Source organism: Dermacentor silvarum, chromosome 1 (assembly GCF_013339745.2).
Source record: "Dermacentor silvarum isolate Dsil-2018 chromosome 1, BIME_Dsil_1.4, whole genome shotgun sequence".
Classification (NCBI taxonomy): Eukaryota; Metazoa; Arthropoda; class Arachnida; order Ixodida; family Ixodidae; genus Dermacentor; species Dermacentor silvarum.
Window position 1 is genome coordinate 422773294 of NC_051154.1, and position 22977 is coordinate 422796270.

Genomic DNA, 22977 nt, shown 5'->3' on the forward strand with positions numbered 1-22977 from the left:
TATGATTTTCAGCTAAAGGGACAATCAGAAAAAGATTCGCAATGGTACAATCAGTAACAGAAGCTAGCAGGCATTGTTTCGCGGAAAACGTGTTTTTTTTTTTTTTACTCCTCAATCTTACGTTCATAACAAACTTATAAAAAGGAAAACTTGGCGAGTTCATATACAAGCGCATTCTCGTTGCAAACATTCAGTGCGCGGGACCAAGCGTAACAGAAAAATCCGCCTTTTTTTTTTTTTTTTTTACCCCCTTGGCTTAGCATTGAATGGTCGCATCACAAGCATTCTGCATATGCGCCAATTAAATGCTCATCCATAGGAATTTACCCACTGCAGTAAACCAAAGGCAAGCGGTTACCTACTCTCTGAAGCGGAACATATATACAGCGTGAGCTTCTTTCACTATACGTATATTCTGCGTGGTTTCATTCGAAGCTGCAATCTTGAAGCTGAGCCTGCTGGTTGTGTTAGGGAGCCTACATGAGCGCTAAAGTCACTGTATTGGCTCCCTTTAGGTAGGTTAGGTTAGGTGGTAGATGCGGCGCCATCTATGATCCCAGCAAATACCAGCGATATACCGGTGATCCGTTAGCAGACTCTTTATCCGTTCGGCTCTTCAAGTAATATGGCTGCCTTATTCTAATCGTGTGGTTCTTGGAATATACCTAAGTCTATCTGGCCAATGCAACACGAGGAAATAGCAGACAGTGGTCACTGCTGTAATCTGGCCCTCCCCACAGGTTCGGGAGTCCGCGGTTCTCCGGGACGCGCAGCGGCTGCTGCTGCGGCGGCGACCACCGGTGGAAGCCCGTCGTCGGCCGTGGTGGCATCCACAGAGGAGCGACAGAACCTGACCTGCTACTCGTGCAACTCGCAGCTGGAAGGCGAGGGATGCCGCGTCCCGCACAACATGAGCCTCGCCATGAGGCGCACCTGCCCGCCGTCGCACCGATTTTGCACGGTTAGCGCGACCTCTTTTAGCGCACATGTGCTATATATAGCTCTGACGAGACATCGAGTGTTTGCCGACCTTCCCCCTTTTCTTCTCCAATCTATCTCTCTTAGACGTTTTCTTTTCTCACTGTCTTGTTTTCTTCTTCTTCTTTTCTTCTACTTCGTGAGTGCGGTGCTCGAAAGTGCTACAGAGGAGAGGCAGTACAACGCGCCCTTTTCATTCGCTCGCAGAACAGCCGAAAGATTCCCGGTAGCCCGATGGAGATGTAAACATGGCATGGCCAAGGATAGATATTAGCCGATATCAGCCGCAGGCTGAAAAAATTAATGTGAGCCAGTGAAGAGGCCATAACGGCTATGGTTGCAAAAAAAGAAAGAAACGAAGGAAAGGCAAGAACGACACAGTTGAAGGACAAAAGACGAGTGCCTGTTCTTAGCACCTGTCCTATATGACCACTTCTACGTGTCGTGTCTTATTATTGCGCTAATGTGTTGCAAGCAGACAAGCGCTTTCACCCTCGCCCTTCGAACGTGCCGCGTCGGTTCCTCGTGCACCATTACTTTATTTTCTGATTCATGTGCCTATCAATACTTGGCATCACTTTTAAAATACGCTCATATTATCTGTTATAGTTACATAGAGCTGGCGTCATCCGATCAGGCAATAAGGGTCACACGGTTGTGTAAAGGAGTGGCTGGCGATTGGCCGGCGTCATATAGTTATTATATTGCAAATGGCTATATATAGCGTCGACGCGCAGGCCAATAAGGACACGGTTTTTAAAAGCGCGAACGACTTCCTGAATCAACCTTTTTTTCCTGGATGCAAAATACCGCTTGCGCGAAGTCCCTGTTGCAATGCACGTGCTGTCCTTCATTCGTACAGAAGGAACTCGGCAAAAGGACGCCGCGCATGCCGGTTAGAAAAATGAAACACGCGCGATTGAATTCGCAATACCCCATAATCCCATTAGTTTCTGGCATTATTCACCTTTTACAATTTTACTTGGCAAAGATGATCGCGGCTTGCCGGACGCCATGGGCGCGATAGAAATGTATCCGATTGTGCATGTATATCGTTTCAATCAATTCAGGGGACATCGCTTTCCGCCAAAACAACCCAGCTTTCCGCAAACATTACTTGAGGGAAATCTCGCACTGTACAGTGTATAATATATACCGGAGCTGTCTGCAAGCACGGTGGTTCAGCCGTGCTTGGCTCCGGTGAGACGTCATCCTGGTTACAAACGATTTTCTGGATTACAGATGGGCCATATTCAACGAAGTGTATAGCGGTTATAAGTGCAACAGTTCACAATGACTATATGCGCGTGCGCAGGGCCTTATTACCTTCATGCGTTTATAAAAAGATGCGATTTCTTGGAAATTTAGGCCAATAAAAGCAGGTTAAGCGTAATAAATGAAGCCACAATCACGACAATTAAAGGAGAGCTCACCCACTATATACCCATCATTTCCATGCTATAGCTGAACCACGGCGGCAAACTCTGCGGCCAGTATATACGGGCGGGCCCGGGGCGTGAGCCGTCTCACTAAGGACAGACGTTTATTATTGAAATCGCGTATAAGGACACTTTGTTATATTGAGGTTCTGGATACACGGTGTTCCACGGAAAAGAGGTTATGAAAAGTTTATTACTTCTCATATCGAGTACTTCGTTATATTGAAGTTCGTTATATCGAGGTTTCTCTTGTGCAACCATGCAGGTGACCCGCGTGGACTACAGCGTGGACCCGGGCGGCGCGATGCGGCCCTTCTCGATCGAGCGCAACTGCAGCGATCACTGCACCACCGAGTGCGTGGCGGTGGGCGAGCGGCTGCGGCTCTACCTGTGCCACTCGTGCTGCGCAGAAAGCCTCTGCAACACGGGCAACGAGGCCCGCGCCCTGCTCGAGGAAGGGGGCCGAGCACTGCTCGCCTCGCGTCGGCTCACCGTGCCCCTGCTCGCGCTCCTGGTGGCCGCGTGCCTGTGAGGGGAACGGCGAGCTTTTAATTCCGATGCTGGTTTCCTGAATGGAAGCCACGGTTGAACTTGTCGAGGAGAAGAGACGAATCGTGTGCATGCACTTTCTCACGTGTTCATCGTTGAGTGGTGAGAAATAGTGCGTCCTGTTTTCCTTTCTCGCTTTGAGTTGTGAAGGAGCGCCGCCGTAATACCCCGGACTCTTCTCGCGTTGTTACGTTTTCCCGTTTTTCTTGCGCTTGTATTCCACTCCGATTCCATTCCGACTTGCCCAACTCGCTGTTGTTATATAGAGGTCCACACAGTTTGGCTCTTGGTTGGTTGGTTTGAACGTAGCGAAATTACTGTTGCGCTGCGCAAGCTTGGACGAATCAACCCTAGAGGAGCACTTGGTAGTTCGCGCCGGTCGACGTCGCTTGTTGTTGCATATAACTCGAAGCGGCGCGAACGGGACGAGGACACGAACAAGAAAGCAACCACGACAGGACGAGCGCTGACGCCCCCCCCCCCCCCCCCCCAACTGAAGTTTATTCCAGAAAGCACCAGCCATTTATAATCTGCTGAGAACACAAACAAGAACCGTCGAGATCGACAGACATGCGCACAGCGGCACTACGAGTACAGGTGTTTATCCAGTTGCGCTCCTTGCGTTCGACCAAGCTCCTGCCGTGCGAATTCGCGCCGTTCGTGTTCCGTTTGTGCCGCGGTGGAGCGGCATCATTTGGCGCTTCACGAATCAAGCTGTTCACTGCGGAGGAGCTCAGTTGAGAGTTATTGATCACATTTGGACGCACTGGCGTATTTACCGCACTTGTACGGGCCTCGATAAGTGATACGACGAGAGCGTCCTCCTCCTGAGGGCGAGGCGCTCGCGCTCGAACAGATGCTTATACGTTCGGAGAAAGGAGCGGCTAAATGTATAGCGAAGTAGGCTAGGAGCATGCGCTTTGAGTCTGGCTGGATCTAACTATAAAAAAAAGGAATCCTTATTAGAGAGCAGCTATAGGTCACAACTTCCGGCGTACACTCTTACAGTGTTTTCTCTCGTTATGGTAGATCACAGCAGCAGCTCTCGCGTATAGTGCACCTTCTCTTTTTGGGCGTATTTCTTAGTCCCGCGGTAACAGTACCGTGCTGGACGAGCTTATATAATGAGCTCGAAGCTTACAGCGGATTAAAAGAAAACACCGCGGCTGCGAGCCAAATGAAGAAAGTAACTGCATGTGAAGTCCAGTTGACGGGCCGGGAGCCAGAGTCATCGCGTATACATTTTCCCTATACCTTGAGGGATGTACCGCGATGCCCGTGATCTTGCGAGATTATAATGAAAATCTGCGAGGGGCGCGTGACAGGAGTGGGTGAGTGAGTCAAGTGAGGTCGCGACTTTTGGCGCCGCAGTCCTTCCTGAGATCATCCTTTTACGGAGCCGCAACTTTACAAAGCCGCTCGGTGATCTGCTGGCACCCGCGGAACCAGGGGGCCGCGGTCTCGCAGTGTGACGCACAGTGGAATGGGACGTGACCCACAGCTCCATTTCATGGCCCGTTGTGAATTCTCTCTCTCTCTCTCTTTAAGAAAGTGGCGCAGCTACGAAGCTCTCTGAAGGGGGCCAACTGAATTCGCAAAGCTTTTCTTTCAAAATAACTATTTGTCGGTACAGCCTTTCTATATTGTGATACTATATATGTTTGCTATCGTAACCGGATGCCGCTCCGTCTCATCAACCCTTGCATACTCCATCTCAGCAATTCCATGCAGTTCAGCGAAAGGTATATGGGTTGCGTCAGCCATGCCAGAAAATAAAACCGGAATAAGGACTCCTCCAATATCAGCCTCTGGTTGGCCTCCACGCAACGCCGGCTGAATGGAAGTTTCACGAAATAATGGGCGAGCCATCTTCCCTCAATTCTGTTGAACACACAGCACTCTCTGGTTTCTGACTGGCTAACGCGAACTAAGCCTTCGCCGCACTGCACGGAGTTGGCGAGATGGAGTACAGGGTATACGAAGTGTTTTTGTCGTTGTTACGGACTCGCAGGAGACGTGTCGCATGTTTCTTAAGGGGCACGTGACTGCGGCTAGCCTCGCGATAATCCCCACATCCTTCAACCACCGTCATCGCCTACTCTGGTGCCCGGGCCACGCGGGGGTACAGGGGAACGAAAAGGCTAACGCGTTAGCTCGAGGGTTTACTGACCGAGCGACGGCGTCCTCTTCTAACCCCAACCACTCGCACTATCCCTCACAAAATCCTACCAATTTAAATGCCAAAGACATGCTTGCTCATCAGCGCGGAGTCCGCAGAAAATACCCGCCGCCTCACCCACAACTTAGCGGGGAAGAGGCCGCCGACGATTGGCGTAAAATACAGACTGGGGTATTCCCCCATTTAAAATTGCTAAATGCCATGTATCCCACTCGTTATAGGGTCAACTGTCCTTGGTGCGGTGGCATACCTACCCTAATTCACGTAACTTGGGAGTGCGCTAAGCACCCTTATAGACCAAATACCAGTGACACAATGGAGCAGTGGGAGGCACAGCTCGCCCGCTCCGACCTGGCAAGACAAAAGTCTTTAATTAGCCAGGTCAGGCAGGCGGCAGAGGCCAGTGGGGCCCTGGACTGAGAGGCTCCGACCACCCCTCCTTAATATCTTTTCCATTACAATAAAGTTTCTATTAAAGTTTCTATTTGTGAATACGGGCCCCAGAACCTAGTTGAACGTCAGTGTTGTGACATAGTTATTCGATTAACTGTTTTATATATGCTCCCGTTATACTGTTGTATAAGAGATGTCTTTTTTCGTTAAGCAGGGTGACTGTTAGGCGGGCACTGGCCTACGCACAACGCGACTTTGATTGTTAGTTTTCTTTTTTGTTCTTTTTTTCTTCTTGGTCTGGATACATGTAAATAAGAATGGCCTGTAGCAGATAGCGTGGAAAATTTGGCCACTACAGCTGGATTATACTGCATAGAGAGGCGGAGATATCTTGCTGGAGAAAGCAGAATGGTTAGTTGTATAGATAACAAAATTTGATTTTAACAGCTTTGTAAACAATCAGTTTACGGGATATGTTTACATTGCAGGGGTCGGAGCCTGTTTTTTTTTTTCTTGTTTTTTTTTTCGAGAGCCATTCCAATTTGTGAGAGTGTTCCAGCAAAACTGTGCGTGCGTCAATCTATCGGGTGTTGAAATTGCGATTCAAAACGTCGATTCAAGTGCTCTGGAAGATGAAACAGCCCCACTACCACTGCTTCGGCTCCTATTTTACTCTAACACGCGGTGCGTTTGGGGATCATTCCGAGTCATTAGAGAGTTATAGCTCAGCGGGTTTACGGGCCAGCGGGACGAGCAGGGCGACCGGAGAGGGCAGCCAAACGCCGCACGAAAGGAAGAGTTTTAGCTCAGCGATCCTTCGCTCGGTTGAACTGAGTAAAGTCAGAACTGAGTAGGGTGCCTCGATGCCAGCGCCGCCGTCGGCGCTGGCATCGAGGCACCCTAGAACTGAGTAGAGTTACTGTATATATATATATATATATATATATATATATATATATATATATATATATGCTCCCTTTGGTAGCATATACAGTAACTCTAGAACTGAGCGCTTCGCTGCGCCACTTGTCGAACAAGGTTGGAGTTAGCGTCAGCTCGCGGCCAAGCGCTCGCTTCGGTTTCTCGATCGCGGTCATCTACTTCAAATGGTCGCCAAACGGCCTCGTTTCTGAAACCTTTCGCAGTATACAGAGGTCCTCTTCAGTGGTGAAACACATCCGAGGCTTTTTCGCCTGTGGGTGAGCCAGCGCCGCGTTTCAATACGACGCCGACGACATGCGGCCGGTCGCGCGGGTAGTCGCCATGTTTGTTTCGCAAAAACGCTGGTCCGCTGCGCGCGCTTCGCTGGGGAAAGGAAACCAGCGGAGTGAAGGGCCCGCGCCGTAAACACGCTGACCGCGCCAACGTACCGCACATGCGCAGGGGCAGTAGCGCACCCAGGATCTCTGCCAGGGGGGGGGGGGGGGGGGGGGGGTGACAGTATATACCATCGAAACAGCACTAATTTCAATTTCTTCACGGGAAATTGTCAAAAAATGCGCTTTTTGCAAGTGTGCAGACGATTGCGCGTCTTACGTCTCAGTTGCAGCACTCAAATGCGCAAGGAAAGAAAAGGGATTAAATAAAAGGGGGGTTAAGTCGGCCTCAGGGGGGGGGGGGGGGTTACAACCCCCGAAACCAGCTATCTGGCTGACTAACTAAAGGTGTGGCATAGTGCGTGCGTCATTAAGCACGTGACGGCGCAGCCAATGGGCAGGAGGTGGCGCCACGTCATGAGTGTATAAAATGAGCGCGCGGGCATCGTTCTGCAGCAAAATGGTCCGAATGTTTCCGGTCTGTGGTCAACGTATACGAAAACACACGCAGTGAATCAGCAGAAAGAACTCTAATGCATGTCGTAAACATCAATCGAAACCATTTCACCAAAGGGACTATAATGCTTTCGCATTTCCACACGTCAGCAGTCTTAGTGTTTCGGCCAAATGTTTTTTTTCGCAATTTTTTTTTCTATAGTAACGTGGGGCCCTTTCAGAGTTTGCTTGACATACACGCGTACAATAGTACGTCAGTAAGAAAACTTTGCAATATTTGGCGCCTTCGGTACTACAAAACATCTGTCCGACCGAACCTGTAAAGGATCTGCTTCAATATGTAATAGTGTTCGTCGCAAAGCCCTGCACCAAGCCGATTCCTTAGTGCCCACAGTTTCGAAGAAAACTTTAAAGAAAATTCGAGATGGGTCGAGCGATATAACGTGGAATAACCGATATGCAATTATTCCTAATGATGACTGGCTTTATGACTCATGTCAGCTAGTTTGATATCCGATTATAATAGCGCGTCGATCAGTCACTGCCTAAATGAAATTGACGTTCCATTTGATTCAATTGATATTCGAAATGAAATTGACTCACTGAAATCAATGGTTAATTATATCTCGAAGAACGATGGCACCAGTGATGCTGACAGAACGGAGTAGCTGCAGGAGAGAATGACAAGGTTCAAATCTGCACTATAAGGATGCATCCGAAACTCGGTATAAAGGCACATAATTCGTAATAGTTTGTCGTTTAGCTTCTTGACGCTTCTCCTCTGTCGTGCAGGTTGTATGTCTGCTTCTCCACATAACGTAGCTGCAAAGACAAAATAGCGGTATTTGCTTTCATGCGGTGCATCAGACGAATTTACCAAATTAAACAAAGACACAAATAAACAAAACAGTTGTACGTTTGACAGCTCGTGTATACATTATTACATAGTGTATGTTTCTGGCATCGCCACTGCGTGAGATATTTGACTCTCTGAAGACTGGAGGGCAGACGGCTGCAGTTCCTGAGAGGATGCCATAAATGCCAAGACGAGATAAAAAAAAAAAATCAGATCAGAAGGAATCTGTCCGTACATTTCTCTTACGGTGTACGGCAAGCATCACACATGGTGACAAAATTAAATACGATTAATTGATAAAGAGTGTCGTTTCATAGTCATCAGCAGTTCCTGTGCCAAAGTTTGCATTGAACGTCTCGTGTGTCAGCTTTCTAGACATCGGGAACAAACTTGTTGCAGCGCGGTTTAGCCGATGCCTCAAGGCGGGGCCTGTCTATACTCTTCCGCCTGTGTATTTTGTTCCTTTATTTAGTTTAGACTTTACTGCGAGTGCAACCCGGCTCTGGAACTCACGGGCTTGGATCGAGCTACGTGCCTGGAGCCTTTTCAATCATTGTCGTTCCCGTAAATATTGTTAAAAAAGTAAATAAACGTTTCAGAAATGCTGCATGACTTTGGTCATTTGTCGCACTGTCGATTCCCTTTCTGCATGGGAGGAACGCTCCACTTTACCTGAAGGAAAATGTGACTGGCAAAATATCAACATTGTTACAAAATAAGTAAAAAAAAGGGCGCATGCTGTGCGAACAGCTTATAGCGCTCTATGGAATCGCTCTGTACGAGTCAAAGCTAGAGGATCACCTGCTGAGACGAAATATCCATGCTAGATGTGGCGCGATTCCGTTTTCGCAGCGAGTTATATGAGAGGGCAAAAGTTCCTGAACTAATTACAATGATCAGTCAGAAATTAAACTGAAATTAGCAATACATTTTTTTATTGTAATGGTTAGAGAACATTCATGGAGCAGCCTAAATAAAGCTTGCCATTCTCGAAGGTGTTACGATTCCCTTATACCTCCGATGCCCGGATCACGTGTGGTGAATTCCGATTCACCCAGAGCGACCATGTGCAAACGCATGGTGATCGGCGTGCCTAACGATCTCGCTCGTCAACATGAATAGACGTGTCAGTCGCGAGGGTCAGAGACAAAACCTGTCGTCCAGCCCTCAACCTTGCTCCCCCGCAGAGGATGTTCACCCTGCTCCCCCACCAAGGACGTTCACCCGGCTCCGGTCGCCTACCATTTATGCTAACCTATGGATGGCCCTAGCCTGCAGTAGGGGAGAAGGAGGAAGAAGGTGCCCGGATGGTGGAGGGTATAAGTGTGGCCAATCCCCATCGTGGGTACGAGCCATGCTTTGAGGCAACAACAACCAGGCGCGGATCCAGGGGGGATGACCGGATGTCCTGACCCCCCCCCCCTCAGATTTCTGCATCGCCCCCTCGCTGACAGGGGGATGGCCTTGTTGCAAAAAAAAAAAAAAAAAATATGGCCACCAGCATTCTTCAAAAGTATTTTTCGCGAGTACCAGTGGTATCAGCCATGTAGAAGTAAAGCTAGCTCGCTCACAATTAAGCTTAGTTGTATTCCGTAGGAGTGTGGTGTCGCGAAGTTGCCGTAGTTATTTTTTCTCATGAACACCTTGGACCTCCTGGCGCCTGCCGTTAACTCGTCCCGTCGGTGGCGTCGAATGAACGAGGGGACGTCCCTTTTGCCAAACACGCCGAGGTCCGCTCGAGCGCCTCCGCGCCTGATTAACTTAGTTTCCCCTTGGGGTGTCAACAGTTGCATCATTGGCTGTCATCGGTTCCGCGACCAACCTGCTTAATGAAAGAGATCTCTTGCTGAAGTGTTCATATATAAATAATAACAACTAACCGCTAAACTAAGAACTACGCATAGGCAACTTTTTTTAACTGTAGCACTCATTGTGATCAGAGTTACACGTTGACAATATCCAGTACGAGCACAGTACCGTTCGTACGCTACAAGTTTTTCATTGTAACTTCGCACTTTTATTGTCGTACATTAAGCACAGGAGGCTTAAGCCCGCCGGATCCGTTTATCTGAGTGAGCGTTCTCGCGGAGCGGGGCGAAGCCTCGAGCCGCGGCTGCGAAGTGGGGGAGCGTGACGTCAGCGGCCAACGCCAGCGCGCGGGCCTAGGATTGCGTCGCATGGTTAGAGAAGCGGGAGCAGATGCGCGCCTTGTATAAAAAGTTGTCGCAGTTTCACCTGAAAGGTGAAGCATCAATTGCGATAGCAAATTTGAAGAGAGCTATACGGAGTAATGATAGCAGCTTTATCAGCTGTATAAACTTGGACATGCAGCAGCACCGGCAACACGCAGAACTGTTGTCGACGCCGTCGGCGTTTTGCCCGCGTTCGCTCAAAATGCGTGCGGCGTTGGTGACTGTTGCCGGATCCTCTGATATAAATAGGCACTTGGTGCCGCAGCTAAACGTCGCCTCCCCCCCCCCCCCCCCCCCCACGGCCTTTCGTGCGTCGGAAGAAGGCACGTTTGCTCTACATATATGGTGATTGTAGAGGAGGAAAGAGACGCCTACTTCTGCAGCCCTTAAGGGAGCACAGAGCAGAACGCGCGTTTGTTCTCCGCCGTGCGTTCACTCCCCGTGAAAGCGCGCGTCCCTCGCGCCCTTTCACTCGCACATACAGCGTTCGGCGCGCGGCGACGATTTCATCTCCATTGACGTCATACGGAACCTCACGGCGACGGCGACGCCGACGGCAGAAATCTGCTTTTGAGTGTCCATATAATTGCTATCGCAATAAAAGGATGACGTCGAGTGGGAAACCAAACATGAAGACGCTGGCTCGCGCTCTCGGCCAATACGCCACATCGTTCTTCTCGTAGGTGGCGTCGTGAGTCTTCATACGCGGTGATTCGCATATCGTAAACACCCAGCTTTGTGGTTGCTGCGTTGGAGCGGGGCGTTACGCCCGTATTCAAGAACGTTCCTCTAGTCAACACACCACCACGACTCAAGAGAGAAGTTTTCAATACAAGCATACCCACTTACTGCAGTCAACAAAAAATAATTGTTCAATTTTAGTTAATTGGTCTGCTCACAGCGATAATTATCATCTCACTTTGTGCTCCCCTGGCCACATAACTTATTTGTGCAGGTGGTCTTCGCGTGCCTCCCAGTGCCTAACATTAAGAAAACCATAAAGCTTAGTTTTGAACACCCTGTATTATCAGGCGCAGCCGCCAAGCACATGGCTGTATTGGGTAACGTCCTTTTCCTATAAGCTCGGAGAAACCGATACCTGGCTTCGCTACAGGTCTTCTTCCTCTTTCTGGGGTTTTACGTGCTAAAACGAGTTCTGATTATGAGGCACGCCGCAGTGGAAGGCTCCGGATTAATTTTGACCACCTGGGGTTCTTTAACCTGCACTAAAACGCAAGAACACGGGCGTTTTTGCATTTCGCCTCCATCGAAATGCGGCCGCCGCGGCCGGGATTTGATCCCGCGATCTCGTGCTCAACGCCTAAGCTGACTGAGCCACCACGGAGGGCTACAGGTGTTGCTTTAGCCGTATAAAACGCGGGTTTATCGTGAGGAAAAACGGTAAATTTCGGTAAATAAGAAAGGCTACTATCATCATCATCATCATCACCATTGACAGAAGCTGACCCCCCTCTCAGAAAAAACCTGGATCCGCCCCTGACAACAACAACAACATAAGAAGGCCAGCCAGCAGCCACGTGAAGAGCACTTTGCCCTAGCGTGTAGGTGCATACACGCTGAGCGTTTCTTGTATGCTTTCTTTAAAAAAGTAAGAAAAAAAAGTGCTATAGCGAAGCAGGAGAGTGAAAAAAAATCGCACCGCTTTTTTTTTTTCGCCACGATAGTACCATCATCCGTCCGCAAGGGTGTAACTGAAGTGCGCCTTGGCGCTAGCGTCGACTGAGCGTCTGCTATACGAGAACCAATGGGAGGTTCTACCTGATGCCAGCGCGTTGCGCCATCGCCGCAAGTCAAAGCTGGCAGCGGCGGCTTAAGCAGCCAGCTTCGCCTGAGTACACCTTCTCCCAGGAACGCGCCTTCTTGCCGGGGGCACGACACCGTCCTCGCGCTAAGTCATCACCGTTTTTGTTTTCCTCCATCCCTCCCTTCTGCCTCCATTTCTTCCCCACTGGTGAGTGAGCTGTGCCATTCCGCCGAGCACGTAGTACGCCCCATGCTCTGGCGACTCCTCCGGCAGCCACGTTCAGGGAATTTCCCTAAAACCCCTATATATAAAAAGTAGCGCCAACCACTTCCCTCCTCCTCCGTTCCGCTGTCGCGCTCGGCACGGCCCGCGCGATCGAGGCGCGATATCGACAGTGGCGCCGCCTACGTCGGGCCTGCCGTGGCTGACGACAGATAACGCGCTACCAGAGGAAATTCGCGGAAAACTTCGATCGCGCCCTGCGAAGCAGTTTTTGAGGCGCGATTTTGCTTCGTCAGTCAGTAACTGGCCTTAATAATGCCCTTTTTGAAAATAGCAATGCGACGATGCGAGACGGGCGCAAATACCAAGTGTGCAGCAAGCGTTTGCACTCGCCGTATGGTAAACAAAAAAAGCCTTTTGCCCTCGCCTTGTCGGCGGTGGCAACTTAATGCGCAGCAGCATGCCATCACAACGAAGTTCTTGTCCCTAACACGTTTGATCAGTTTGTGCGTACCGCACTTTCGTCGCACAAGCCCGAGAATAGCGGTCGGAGCGCGCTGGAAAGAAAAAAAATATACAAAAGCGCCACGCGTGCTTCCACGTGACACGGATTGGCTAATGGGGGAGCAGAGGAGGCTGGGGCGACTGGAGGCGGCGAAGAGGAAACGTCGGGGTGAGCGCGGTGGCGGCAAGATCTAAGAATGGCGCTACTTTTTATATATAGGGGCTTTAAATTTGCCAACAACAAAGCGCCGCGTGACAACGTTGCACCCCCTGCTCCTGCGGCTCCGACACAGAGCCGTTTGTAAATACAAAGTTGATCCCTTTCACGACACGGTATATACCGTCACGTAGTACTGACGGTGAAGAAAGCAGTCGCAAAACTGTGAATGACGAAACGGACTTTTTATTGCCGAACCTGTGCCCACAAAAGAAAGTTTCACTCGAAGCACAACGATAGCGGCGAACACAGTCCGCGATCGTCGGAATCTGATCAGCGGTGAAACGCGTCGGCTTTTATACATGAGTCATCGAACGTTCCAGAGTAATCCCTGGTGCCCGCGTGTCTTCCAGAAAGTTCTAGACAATTCGCCTCGCTCATACAATCAGATTACATAAGCGTCGGTGACAACAGACAACTGATAGAAGCATCGATAACGTTCGAGAAGCTTCCGATACATGCAGGCGATAACATTTAACATTCGTTAGCCGGTGAAAAGCGGTCACCGTTGAAAGATAAACACGTACACGTGTCAATACCCTCAACTTAAAAAAAAAACATCGTCTCGATGGTACAAACACGAAAGCGAAAACAAAACCACGCGTAGGTAATAATGAAAACAACAACAACAACAACAAAGCAACAAAGTAAGTTCGTCAGCGGTCGTAGAAAGGCTTAAGACACACCACGTGGATGACTTCAGGTCGTGCGCGGCGCCGCTGTGATTGCGAAATGCCGTCTGGCACGACCTCATAGTCCAGTGCGCCAATACGTCGGATGATCTTATAGGGTGCGAAATAGCGTCGTAACAGTTTCGCGCTAAGTCCTCGTCGGCGTATTGGAGTCCAGACCCAAACACGGTCGCCGGGCTGGTACTCGACGTAGCGTCGTCGAAGATTGTAGTGTCGGCTGTCGGTCCTCTGCTGGTTCTTAATGCGCAGGCGGGCCAGCTGTCGACCTTCTTCGGCGCGCTGCAAGTAGGTGGCAACGTCGAGATTAGAGTTTTAAATTAGGGGGACGCAAGCATTGGGGCCCCCTAGCTCCTGGGGCCGCGGTACTGCGCATGTGCAGAGGGGAACGTTGGCGCCCCTTAATCTACAATTCTAGTGTCTTCGCCGGTGACGTCCGGTAGCATATGGCATCAAGCGTCGTTGCCGGGTTCCTTCCATAGACCAGGTTGAACGGCGCATGCCTCGTTTCTTGCACGGCCGTGTTGTATGCGAAGATCACGTACGGAAGGATGGCATCCCACGTCTTGTGTTCGACGTACACCCGTGAGCAAAAGTATACGGACCACGGGTTGCGCGATAAAGCCGATTGTTTTCGTCTCCCTGTGAACGCGACTTGAAATTGAGGACTGCAGTCCAAACTTGGCATTGCGAAATTTCCAGTGTACTCGTCAATTCCAGTTTATGCTTGTTAATTACGAAGAAGTTCGGTTTTTTCAGTGACCCTGTGGCCCGTATACTTTTGCTCACGGGTCTACATACGTTGCCACAGTGGCGCACCGACGGGGGGGGGGGGGGTGATTCGGGGGTTGTAACCCCCCCCCCCCCTTTTGTTTAACCCCTTTTCTTTCCTTACGCATTTGAGTACTGCAACAAAGATGTAGGACGCGCAATCGTCTGCACACTCGCAAAAAGCGCATTTTTTGACAATTTCCCGTGAAGAAATCGAAATTAGTGCTGTTTAGATGGTATTGGCAAACTGTCAACCCCCCCCCCCCCCCCCCTCTGGCAGAGATCCTGGGTGCGCTACTGCATTGCCAGCATGTCGGCAATGGTTTTATTTAGGCGCTCAGTGAGGCAGTCTACGGGTGGTAGGCGGTGGTCAGGCGATGGCTTGTCTGGCTGTATCGCAGGATGGCTTGAGTTAGATCTGCCGTAAAGGCCGTACCTCTGTCGGTGATGAGGACTTTCGGGGCACCGTGACGCAGGAGGATGTTCTCAACGAAGAATCTGGCTGCCTCGGCGGCACTGCTTTTGGGCAAGGCTTTTGTTTCGGCGTAGCGGGTGAGGTAGTCCGTAGCTACGACGATCCATTTATTCCCGGACGTCGACGTCGGGAAATTCCCTAGTAAGTCCATCCCGATCTGCTGGAACGGTCGACGAGGTGGTTCGATCGGCTGTAGAAGTCCGGCTGGCCTTGTTCGTCCGTTCGTCGCTGACAATCTCAGCATGTCTACGTAATGGGCGACGTCGGCAGTGAGGTGAGGCCAGTAGTATTTTTCTTGTATCCTTTGCGAGCGTGCGGGAAATACCGAGGTGTCCAACCGTTGGGTCGTCATGGAGAGCTTGGAGAACCTCCGGACGTAATGCTGAGGGTACCACGAGGAGGTAGTTGGCTCGGAGTGGCGAGAAATTCTTCTTTAGGAGAATGTCGTTTTGCAAGAAAAACGACGCCAATCCTCGCCTGAACACCTTTGGCACAACGACTGTCTTGCCTTCCAAATAGTCTACAAGGCTCCTTAGTTCCGGGTCGGCTCGGTGCTGTTCGGCGAATTCATCGGCACTGACGGATCCCAGCAAAGTGTCGTTATCCTGGGCGTCCTGTGGCGGGTGTTCGACGGGGGCGCGAGACAAGCAGTCAGCGTCAGACTGCTTTCACTCGGACTTGTAAACGACGGTGATGTCGAAGCCTGAAGTCTCAGACTCTATCGTGTGAGGTGACCTGAAGGATCCTTCAAGTTAGCTAGCCAACACAAGGCGTGGTGGTCGCTCACCACTTTGAAGGGCCTGCCATAGAGGTTGGGGCGAAACTCTAACGTAGCCCAGATGATGCTGAGGCACTCCTTTTCTGTTGTGCAATAACTTTTTTCCGCCTTCGATAGCGCCTTCTCGTCGACTTCGATTTGCCAGTAGCCGATTGTGAGTTCCATCGACGAAAAATACTTTGCGTTGTAGAGTCGATCCAAGGCGTCATCTATCCGTGGGAGAAGGTATACGTCCTTCTTCGTGATTTTGCGGAGACGACGATAATCGACGCGAAAACGTAGGGTTCCACCCTTCTTCTTCTTCACAAACACCACGAAGGACTCCCACGGACTCTTGGACGGCTGAATGATGTCGTCGCGTAGCATTTCGTTGACTTGCTGCCTTATGGCCTCGCGTTCGCGCACCGAAACTCGGTACGGGCTCTGACGGAGTGGGCGGACATATTCGTCGGTTATTATGTGGCGCTTGGCGACAGCGGTTTGTCGAATTTTTGACGACGACGAGACGCAGTCCTTATATTGCGGGTTCCAACAGATAAGGAATACCATACAACATTGCGGGAGCAGGGCTTTTAGCTGTTCGTTCTTATGCCTGGGGAGGTTCGGATTGACGTCGAAATCTGGTTCAGGTACTAAAGTCGTCGTTGCAGGTGCGCTAGAATTCGTGAAGGCGAAAGCACTGCTGGCTTGCACTATTTCATCGATGTAGGCGACCGTGGTGCCTTTGTTAATATGCTTGTATTCGTGGCTGAAGTTTGTGAGCATCACTCTTGCTTTCCCTTCACGTAGCTCAGCTATGCCTCTAGCGACGCAAATCTCACGGTCGAGCAGTAAGTGATGATCGCCCTCGACGACGCCCTCCATGTTTGCAGGCACATCGGTACCGACGGATATCATTACGCTTGAACGAGGCGGAACGGTGACTTGTTCTTCAAGCACATTTAAGGCATGGTAACTGATGTTTGTATCCGGCGCTATCGCTTTGTGCGTTGAAAGCGTTATCGACTTGGACCTTAAGTCAATGACTGCGCCATGTTGGTTTAGAAAGTCTATGCCTAGGATGACGTCCCTGGAGCAGTGCTGCATGATTACGAAGCTCGCCGAGTAAGTGCGATTGTTAACCGTGACTCGCACTGTGCAGATTCCCGCCGACGTTATTCGGTGGCCTCCCGCTGTCCGGATATCGGGTCCTTGCCAGGCCGTCTTCACTTTCTTCAACTTGGCGGCGAACGGGCCACTGAAGACGGAATAGTCAGCTCCAGTGTCGACGAGAGTGGTGACGTTATGACCATCGATTAGCACGTCTAGGTCGGTAGACCGTCGTCTGGCGTTGCGGTTAAGTCATGGCGTCGGATCACGGCTGCGTCGGCTTGCTCCGCTGCTGCTACTTCGTGTCGGCAGGTCTTCTTTCGGCGGCAAAGTGTTGTCGTCAAGGCTCTTGCCAGGTGGCGTGCTGATACCTCGTCGTGATGATGCGCGAATCATCGTCGTCGGCGGCGGAGAATCTTCGGCATTGCGTCGTACAGCAACCACTTGCTTGCTGCTTTTAGTTTCCCGTGTAAGGGCTGGGAGATCGGCCCCGGGTTGCGCCGGCGTACTGCCGGCGATGCAGCGAGATGTGACGGCGAGCGTGAGGGTCGTCGTGGTTGCCATTGGGCTCTGGCTAGGTAGTCGGCGGTGTCATGTGGCTGCTCGCCAAGCTGTGGACGTGGCGCGTTGACGGGCGCACGATCGGGGATCGTGCGCCCGCTCGCTCGCCTGTGCGGCGGCATATGTTTCGTCTGGCCTGTCGGCTTCGTCTGTTTCACTTTGTCGGCCCAGGTGGGACGTCCTGGGATGCGCGCCTTAGACTTGGAGCGGCCCCTAGACTGAGAGCGCCCTCCTTGCACGGAGCGCCCCCGCGAGCGGGAGCGCCCTCTGGAGCGGGAGCGCCCCCTCAAAGAACTCCTCTTCCTTAGCGCTGACGTCAGTGCCTGGCTCACCTCGTGTGCCGCATTGGCGCCTTTTTTTCTTCCGCCGGCGTCTTCGGCATCTCTGCCTTACGGCATATGGCGTTTGGAAGTGTGGCTCGCACTTACGGTCAGCCTTTGGGTGTGGGCCCCCGCATATGCTGCATCTCGCCTAACACTGGTAGCCTTCGGTGGGGGACGCTGCTCCGCATCCCCTGCACTTCTTCACACTCGGGGTCGGACATACATCGGCCCTGTGGCCCAGTTCCCCACAACCGTAGCACACATCCACCTGCCTTCTGTATAGAGTGCAGGGCAGCATGCCCGCGCCGCACATGACAAAGTTCGGCACCCTCAGTCAGTCGAATAGGACGATAACCGTGGTGGTGGTCTTGATGCGACGCACCTCCAATGCGGTGGGGTTCCGTTGGTTTACAATCATTGAGTGGAGCTGAGCGCCGTTGAACTCGGCGTCGACTCCCCTCACAACACCCTTGCACGTATTGTCCGAGGCGGCCATGTACGCGGCCACCTCAAAGACTAGCTCCTTCGCGCAGGCGGATCTGTTGAACTATTGCGTAAGCACGCGCGTTCCTTTCTTCTGGTGTTGAGACGACGTAGATGTTTTGCACGTTGTTAGGGCAGACGATGTCTTCGCCTACCTCGTCGGGGGAAAGCGCCGCGTTTATATACCCTCCATAACCTGCTCTCCCACTCTTCTTTTCCCCCTCAACTTCATTATATCTTCACTGAGTGGAAAGACCGACGAATTGTTTTCATGTTTTCAGTGTATAGACTTTTTGCGTTACATATATCGATCGATATTTTATATTTTTAGCGGTACTTTCATGGCACCCTCCCTGTCATATAGAAGGTATGTTTCCAAATTTGTGCAGTACAGTTTTTGGTTTAGTCACGCGTAATAAAACACGTCATCACGCTTGAGTGCTTCCACCACGTATGGTTTACAGATTTTTGTTGAATAAGTGGATCAAAAGCATTCACTGCATTTTGTACTTGTGTGTGCTGACTTTACACTAGTGTGTATGTGCAGTTGTATGTGCAGTGTGTATGTGCAGTGTGTATGTGCAGTTGGGTTACAAATACATATATAAAACGAATGGCCTACCAAATTCTGCTAATTATCACCGGGCCAAGCGTGGTCCTACAGTGGCTAACAGTTGGCCATTCACGTCGACCCAATGTCGCTGGCCATAACGTCGGCCAACGTGAGGCCAATGTCAATCCCCAAATGTGGGCCGCGCTACAGTGTACTGTAGTTGCGCTCGGCAGATGACCTTTGGGCCGAGCTCGGCCAGGGACCTCGGGCCAGCGTTGCGCCAAGCACATTTGTCCCATTGGGTATAAAAGCACAGCCAATGACGGAACTGGTCAGACACTCTCGTTTAATATTCGAAACTCACGTGAACTCTTAAAGGAGCCAAAAGTAACGTCATTGCCACGCATCTCGATACAGCCACTCAGCATTCGATAGTAGGCGAAGGAATTGCCTCAGCCCGTTCAATTCTACGCGCCTACGCTCCACAGCAGCGAGCACCACAGCGCGCATTTCGGCGGCTGCATAGACCTTCATCGAGCGGCTGAACTATCCCAGTCTGTACAGGTGAAGAACTCGGCGCTTACTCCTCTCATCTCTACACATTTGCAGGACGTGAAGGGATAGCAATCTGGTCAGTTCGAACCTATCGGCACCCCTAGCGTCAGCTTTCCTCTACGTGACGTGATCGACAATACATATCGGTATTTTGAGAGCAGATCGACTCGATACATGTATATCAAGGACATGGGACCCCCCCCCCCCCCCCGCGTGCGCGTGTACTTGTGAAGAAATTAAGTAAACAGTAAAGTAAGCGCAGTAAAATACAGCAAGTACGACAGGTACAGTGGGCGTGTAGAGCAACGGCCTCTCATCACGCCACTGAATGGATCAGTCTTCGAAAACGCATGAATGAGACGACCCGCCCGATCGGAGAAGACATCGTTAATCTCCGTTAATACGTTCACTGTGCCCGCCACTCGTTGAACCTCGCAATATGTCATTCCTGCAGTGTCCCTGAAATCCATAACACATTTGGTGTATTGCAGGAGGTGCGCACATTTTTTAGGAAATCTGCCACAAAGTCAGCTCTGCTAAAGAAAAAAATCAGTGAGCTATGCTTAGGAGGACATAAGCAACGGTTTCATTCATTATGCGAAACACGTTGGGTAGGGCGTCACGAGGCTGCACAAACGTTCGTGGAGCTTTTCAATCTAATATTTCAGCCCTTGAAACTCTTCAGGATGGATCTCCCTGTGACGCATCCGCAAAAGCACACCAATTGCTCACCTGTGTTTTGACTTCCACTTTCATTGTCAGTGTACACATCGCCGCCAAAGTACTCTCGTTAACGCTTCCGCTTTCTAGATTGCTTCAGTCTAGCTCACTGGACCTGGCAGCCGCCTTGATGTATGTCGACGACGTTGAGTCTGCGGTGCTCCAGATGCGGGAGTCTGGCATTAATGATATATTCGACGCCTCCGTAAAGGCTGCCGAGGCCGCACATGTTGAAATGAGAATGCCGCGGGTCACAGGTAGGCAGCTTCATCGCCATTGCGTGCCAGTGGCTAGCTTTGAAGAGCGCTTTAGGCTTTCGGTGTTTCTGCCTTTTCTGGACTACCTAACAAGCCAGTTGAATGAGCGATTTAAAAGGCATCGGCACACCTTGAACATGCTTTCTTCCCCTCTGCCACAGAATATACCGAAGTTGCCACTCTTCAGAATGCCGAGGAGTTTGCAGCTTTGTACTCAAACGTAATCTCAGTTTCGGAACTGCAAGGGGAGTTGGCAGTACGGGCTGCGAAATGGAAGAGCGAGAAACGAGAAGCGCCCAACATGTCTGCAATGCAAGCGGTTGCCAATTGCCCATAGGTATTCTTTCCAAACGTGCACCGTCTTTTAATGATTCTGGCAACTCTGCCCGTGAGCACAGCTGAAGCGGAGCGCTCTTTTTCATCGCTAAGACGTCTAAAGACGTACCTGAGAGCTTCAACAACAAATGAAAGATTAGTTGCCATCGCTTTTCTAAACATCCACCATGAAATTCAAGTCCGCCCGGAAGACGTTCTCTCTGTTCTCTACCGGGAACGTAGACGGCTTCAGCTAAATGTGTAGCACGAACCACAGGCACCTGCTGAAAATCAAGCAAGAAAGTTAGGTTAAATTATTCCGTAATTGATATTTCTCGAACAGTCGTAAAACACAGTTCTTAATTATTAATTGTTGGGGTTTAACATCCCAAAACCACGATATGATTATGAGAGACGCCGTAGAGGAGGGCTCCGGAAATTTCGACCACCTGGTGACTTCAACGTGCACCTAAACCTAAGTAAACGGGCCTCGAGCATTTTCGCCCCCATCTAAAATGCGGCCGCCACATTTGTTGCTTCATTTGTTGCTTCAGAATTCGGCGGCCGCATTCTCGCCAAAAACCTCACAGAGTGCCAAGGCCTTGACAAACACCGCGGCACGTTTTTCCGTATGCAGACATCATTCACTGTGTGATATGGCGATTTATTAGACAATGATGTCTCACGCAATCGAGGCAGTCCACGAAGGCTGATGGCGCGCTCAGCGACAGACGCAAGAGCACTTCTTTCTCTTCTTCACTACAATGTCCCCCGGGAGAGAAGATGAGCCATCCTGGCGACCTACGGCGTAGGGAGGATCAGGGGGTCATAATATGGCTTAAGTCGGCTGACATGAACCGTGTCACGTCCGCGATGTCTAAGGTCGTGTGATGGCGTCACAGGCTCGACAACGTAGTTGACAGTCGAGGTACGGTCGATGACGCGGTAGGGGCCATCATAACGTACAATAAGTCTGGTTGAAAGGCCAGGGCTGTGAGGTGGGACCCACAACCAAACAAAGGAACCAGTCGGAAAATGTCGGAGGCGTGTCACCTCCTCACGAATAAAATCCTTAATCTGAACGGAGAGTGAGGATTCTGGCGAGGAGTTAGAGGAAAGCGTGAGGCCTGAGAGAGAGTTGCCGGGTGTAACAGCGCTGCGCGCAAGGACCCTTTGTCGACGCAGCTCTTTGAAGCTCTGGCAAAGAGTGACGACAGATGCGACAGATGAAGGGTTTCGCGCGAGAAGCATTTGAAATGCGTCGTCCTCGATGCCCTTGAGGATGTGCTTCACCTTGTCCTCTTCACTCATGGTAGCATCGACGCGGGCGCAAATATCCACGACATCCTCTATGTAGCTGGTGTACGTCTCGCCGGGCTGTTGAGCGCGCTGGCGTAGACGCTGTTCAGCACGAAGCTTTCGTAAGGCTGGGTGGCCGAAGACTTCCGTGAATGCTGTCTTGAAAGCGAACCAGGTTTGGAGTTCCCGCTCATGATTGTGGAACCAGAGGTTCGCAACGTCAGCAAGATAGAAGATGACGGAACGTAACTTCGTCGAGTCATCCCACTTGTTGTGATCACTGTTGGGTAGAGAGCCAATCTTCCACGTCAGTCTCACCGGCTCCGCTAAAGACAGGAGGGCCCCGCTGCCGCTGGACAGCGCCGCAAATGATGGGAGCGGCGGAAGCTGCAGGCGGATTGTCGGTAGGCTCGAGCATGGTAGCGGCTGAAGCCGTCGGCAACGTTCGGCTGCGAAGTTCCAGGGTGAGGTCGGGGATACCCAGCACCTCCACCAAATGTGATATGGTGATTTATTAGACAATGATGTCTCCCGCAATCGAGGCAGTCCACGAACGCTGATGGCGCGCACAGCGACAGACGCAAGAGCACTTCTTTCTCTTCTTCACTGCAACTGTAAGTTACCAACCCAAACAGAAGCGCCCAGGAATGAAACTGTGATAGTCGCACCAGTTTCTTGAATCATGTCAGGGCGAAGCGACGAGAAAAAAGGGTGGGTAAGTGTTGCGCAAAAATTTCGGGGGGGGGGGGGGGTTCCCAGTACAAGCGTTTACTTGACCTAAATCTTCTATCAAGCACTTCCATGACACGGTGAACCCGTAATATAGTAAACAAGTCGTAACCGCACTATCGGCATAAACTTCTCCGTTTAAAGAGAGTAAAAAAATACCTTTCCTTTTCAGGGGCTTTATGTCATGCATCTAAACACAATGCGAGCACTTCTGTTTATTGACTGATTGTATACCGCATATTTTTACACTTTCAGACACGACAAAAAATCACGTCCCTTGTTTCTACATACATTCCATTGCCGTACTCAATGTT

General features: G+C 50.8%; 1 protein-coding gene across 1 annotated transcript in view; it reads left to right on the forward strand.

The window, feature by feature from the left end:
• Nucleotides 1-6385, forward strand: part of LOC119437629 (uncharacterized) — an 11130-nt gene extending 4745 nt beyond the window's left edge. The window contains exons 2-3 of the mRNA XM_037704622.2: nt 741-961; nt 2683-6385. Of these exons, the coding sequence (XP_037560550.2) occupies nt 741-961; nt 2683-2949 (488 nt within the window). The 3' untranslated portion in view covers nt 2950-6385. The remainder of the gene's footprint in view (nt 1-740; nt 962-2682) is intronic.
• The last annotated feature ends 16592 nt before the right edge of the window (nt 6386-22977 follow it).